Source organism: Nerophis ophidion, linkage group LG08, assembly GCF_033978795.1.
Source record: "Nerophis ophidion isolate RoL-2023_Sa linkage group LG08, RoL_Noph_v1.0, whole genome shotgun sequence".
Lineage (NCBI taxonomy): Eukaryota > Metazoa > Chordata > Actinopteri > Syngnathiformes > Syngnathidae > Nerophis > Nerophis ophidion.
This window is the reverse complement of record NC_084618.1, coordinates 30,038,863-30,042,801: the sequence shown is the minus strand read 5'-3', so window position 1 is coordinate 30,042,801 and position 3,939 is coordinate 30,038,863. Positions and strand designations below refer to the sequence as shown.

At 38.4% G+C, this 3,939-nt stretch overlaps 1 protein-coding gene across 1 annotated transcript in view; it reads left to right on the top strand.

Moving 5' to 3' along the window:
- dolpp1 (dolichyldiphosphatase 1) overlaps positions 1-3,617 on the top strand; it is a 17,469-nt gene extending 13,852 nt beyond the window's left edge. Inside the window, exons 6-8 of the mRNA XM_061908260.1 lie at positions 2,008-2,136; positions 2,220-2,309; positions 2,385-3,617. Of these exons, the coding sequence (XP_061764244.1) occupies positions 2,008-2,136; positions 2,220-2,309; positions 2,385-2,421 (256 nt within the window). The 3' untranslated portion in view covers positions 2,422-3,617. The remainder of the gene's footprint in view (positions 1-2,007; positions 2,137-2,219; positions 2,310-2,384) is intronic.
- The last annotated feature ends 322 nt before the right edge of the window (positions 3,618-3,939 follow it).

Sequence of the window (3,939 nt, the reverse complement as noted above, 5' to 3'; positions counted from 1 at the left end):
ACACTTTACCCACCTGCTCCCAGTGCCACCCACACTGGATTAAATGTAACTTAGATATTGGGTTTCACTATGTAAAGCACTTTGAGTCACTCGAGAAAAGCGCTATATAAATATAATTCACTTCACTTCAAGAAAGACCACTACAAATGAGCAATATTTTGCATTGTTATACAATTTTTAATAAATCAGAAACTGATGACATTGTGCTGTATTTTACTTCCCTATCTATTTTTTTTAACCAAAAATGCTTTGCTCTGATTAGGGGGTACTTGAATTAAAAAAAATGTTTACAAGGGGTACATAACTGAAAAATTTTTGAGAACCACTGTTGTAGAGGACATTAAAGGCAGTGCAGTCACGGCACACCCTAAATAATGTCGGTCGGGTGAAAATTGGGACAAATTCGGGAGAATGGTTGCACCGGTAGATTGTCGGGAGGTGCACTGAAATTCGTGAGTCTCCCGGAAAAATCGTGATTGTTGGCAAGTATGTTGCTTGGACGGGAAAGCCATTCATAGAAGGTGAATTCATTAAAAAGTGCAGGTTAGATTTGATAAGAAATCTTTTCTCAGCCTCACACAGTTTTTGCATCCAGTGGCCCCCCAGGTAAGTTGAGTTTGAGACCCCTGATCTAACTCTATCGGCTTTCATCTGCTCCAATGTGTCACTTTTTCGTAGCGCTCACTTCTATTACCAGCAGTTCATCCTCAGTATATTTAGCTTAACAAATAAGGTTGTGGATCCTTATTTTTGTCCAAAAACAGTCGTCTTTGTTGTCTGTTACCAAGTGTGCCATGATTAGAAAAAACACTCGGGTATGGACTAAATGATCGCAAAACTATTTCAGTTTTAACCTTCGGAACAAAATGAGCCTATCAATATTGAGGAGCCAGTTGCCAACTCACTCTGCGTTTGTTGTACAAGGTGAACGCAAAGAAAACGGTGCAAAATAGTGTGCGCTCACATAAATTGTGGTTCACTACATCCCCAAAGACATGGTGCCATTTAATACTCTTGAAAAACTAGCATTACTAAAAATGCTGTGAACGTTTAACAGACATTTGTCATGTTATCATGCCTTGGTGGGGTTTCCTTTCTGGAATCTGCCAAACTTAAGTTTTTTTTGCATATTACCTGTTAATACACCTGCTTATACTGTAGTGTTTGTGTTGTCACTCTGCACTTTTGTTTAAAAAAAAGTCCTACCTTGATTATCAGTTAAAGGTGTCATATGTATTAATTTCATGTCAGGTCATTAAATGGCCCTGATATGTCAAAAGGCATTCATAAATCATGTTCTTTTCAAATACCTTTATAACTGATTACAGTAGTCCAGCTGGAATGTCCTCAATATTAAAATAAATTTACAGCCCAGAAATCGTATTGTTTTCATTTTGATGCTTCGCCCTCCACCGTTTGACCAATTAAAAACTCTGTGAGTGTGTCACATCCAGGTTAGTCTGGCTACTGTCACTGGTAAAGTTACTAAACATGTCAGACCTTAGTAAATCCAAAAGGCCTCCTTACAACTCTCTCAACTTTTTCATGAAAAAGCCAGGAACAAAATGAGGATTTGTATCGGGGATGCCTTTGATAGATGGAGACAATTGAAGGCGATGAAGATTTTTTCATCTGATGCCAAATTTGCTAATTTCCTCCTTTTGGTTGTGATTTGTATTCAAGTGCGACATTTTAATAACAAAGTACATTTTATTGTTATTTATTTTTGATTTAACTTGGACAGGTGAAAGTTTACATTGAAATTACATTATTAAAATATTATTTTGCATGTGAAAACATATACATGCATTATTATTATGCATTACATCAGTGGTTAATTTGGTCTCAAAAAAATAATGGCAATAATTTCCTGGTCAATATATCATTGAGCAAAATGTTATCGACTCTGGCCTATTTGTTGTCTGAATGTACCCTGCCTGTGTAAAAGTGCGAGAAGAATGAGCTGCTTGTTAGACCAGCAACTTCAGCCTTGTTGTCTGCTGCCAGGGTGTACCTGCTCTATCACAGCTGGAGCCAGGTGTTCTACGGCGGCGTGGCCGGCACCACCGTCGGCATCATCTGGTTCTTTTTGACGCAAGAAGTGCTGACCCCGTTATTCCCCAAAATAGCAGCGTGGTAAGACGCGACCCACATCCTTTGTCAGTGGGGACGCCCTGTCAAAGCCTGACGCTCTCTTCTTTCTCCCCGCCGCTTTGCAGGCCCGTATCTGAGTATTTCCTGGTGCGCGACACCAGCCTGATTCCCAACATCTTGTGGTTTGAGTACACAGTCACCCGCTCTGAGGCCAGGTAGGTCGGTGTGGCGATACACAACCAAGGGCGCATGTTGCGCTTTTCTTAGCATTTCCTTCTTCCTTTCTTCAGGAACAGACAACGAAAGCTCGGAACAAAACTTCAGTGATGCGCTCGGCTTCTTTGTGAACACACATATCATGCACACAAACACACACACACACACACACACAGGAGAAGCGACTTCTGGACTTTTGACACGGTTGCTGGGTAGAAAAAGGGCAAAAAGCGCGTCCACACGCGTCGTCCTCGTGCAGCTCGCCCGTAAGCTCCTCAGTGCATGCAAGACTGTGCAAGAGGCGAACTATTTAAGCATAGATTAATATATATCTATATTTCAACTACGCACGCTGACGGTTACCGAAGTCAAAGAGCCAAAATGGAGGCTTTACTTAAAAGAAAAAAAAAATGCATCCATTTGGCATCATTGCAGCATGTATTTTTCCCATTTTTTTCTTACATAAGACTTTTATAAATTTGGTTTACTTGTAAAATCTACATAAAAACGCACTTTGTAAAAAAACAAAAACAAGAAGCATCTAACACTAGTCAAATTAGGACACACCCCTTTTATATTTTTTTGTTTAATATCTGCCTCTTCCATTTTCCACCACTTCTTTTCTAGCCTTTCCTGAATAATTCTCACTGAGGTGTTTAGCTACAGGTGTTTGACAGAAATCATTCATTTGTTCAAACATAATAGTGAATACTTAATGTTTTGTCACAACAGAGCTAATACTTGAACAATATCTAAAGCTTTTTACCTCTTCAACTTTATTATAGGAGAAGCATAAAATACAACCCAGTAACAGATGCTGCAACATAAAAGTTCCATTCATAGACAAACCTAAGAAATGCAAATGTTTGTTTTATTCCAGTGAATTCCCAAATAATCCCATTTAATTCCACGCAAAGCATTTTTCTACTTCAGGGTTCATTGCAAGTTATTTCCTTTTGGACCAATGTGGTGTTTTTTAAACGCAATGCCTCATGTAGTAGCAGCCTGGAAGCAGAATTTAGTAAACTCTTTTTAAAATTTTTTTTTTAAACCTGCATTTCCAAGACAACATTCCGTATCATGTCGGAAACATCATGACTGCCGACAGGACAAACTTTCCTTTTTTTGTATCATTTTTGAAAAAAGGGAAACAAGAGAAAAAGCCTCAGGTCAGTCTTGTAGCATGTGAGAATGAGAATGATGATAATTGTCATGTCATTAGCACCATAAAGGGAAGTTGTTCTCTTAAGTTTAGTTATTTTTCATTTGTAACCTTTTATCGGGCTGAATAAACATGTTCATGTACACCTGGATGTTGTCCATGTGATAATGAACATACCTGGTATGATAGTAACATATTTGTTTACGTATCTAAAGGAACACGTTTATCAGTCATACAAGTAACTGAATATAGACAACGTGAAATTTAAAAATATTCATATACAGTCATGGCCAATAATATTGGCACCCCTGCATTTCTGTCAGATAATGCACCACCTCTCCCACAAAATTGTTGAGATTACAAATTCTTTGGTGTCACATGTTTGTTTCTTTTGTTTGCATTGCAACCACACAAAACCCCCCCCCCAAAAGCCAAATCTAATATTATTGTGCACAGAACTAAAAAAA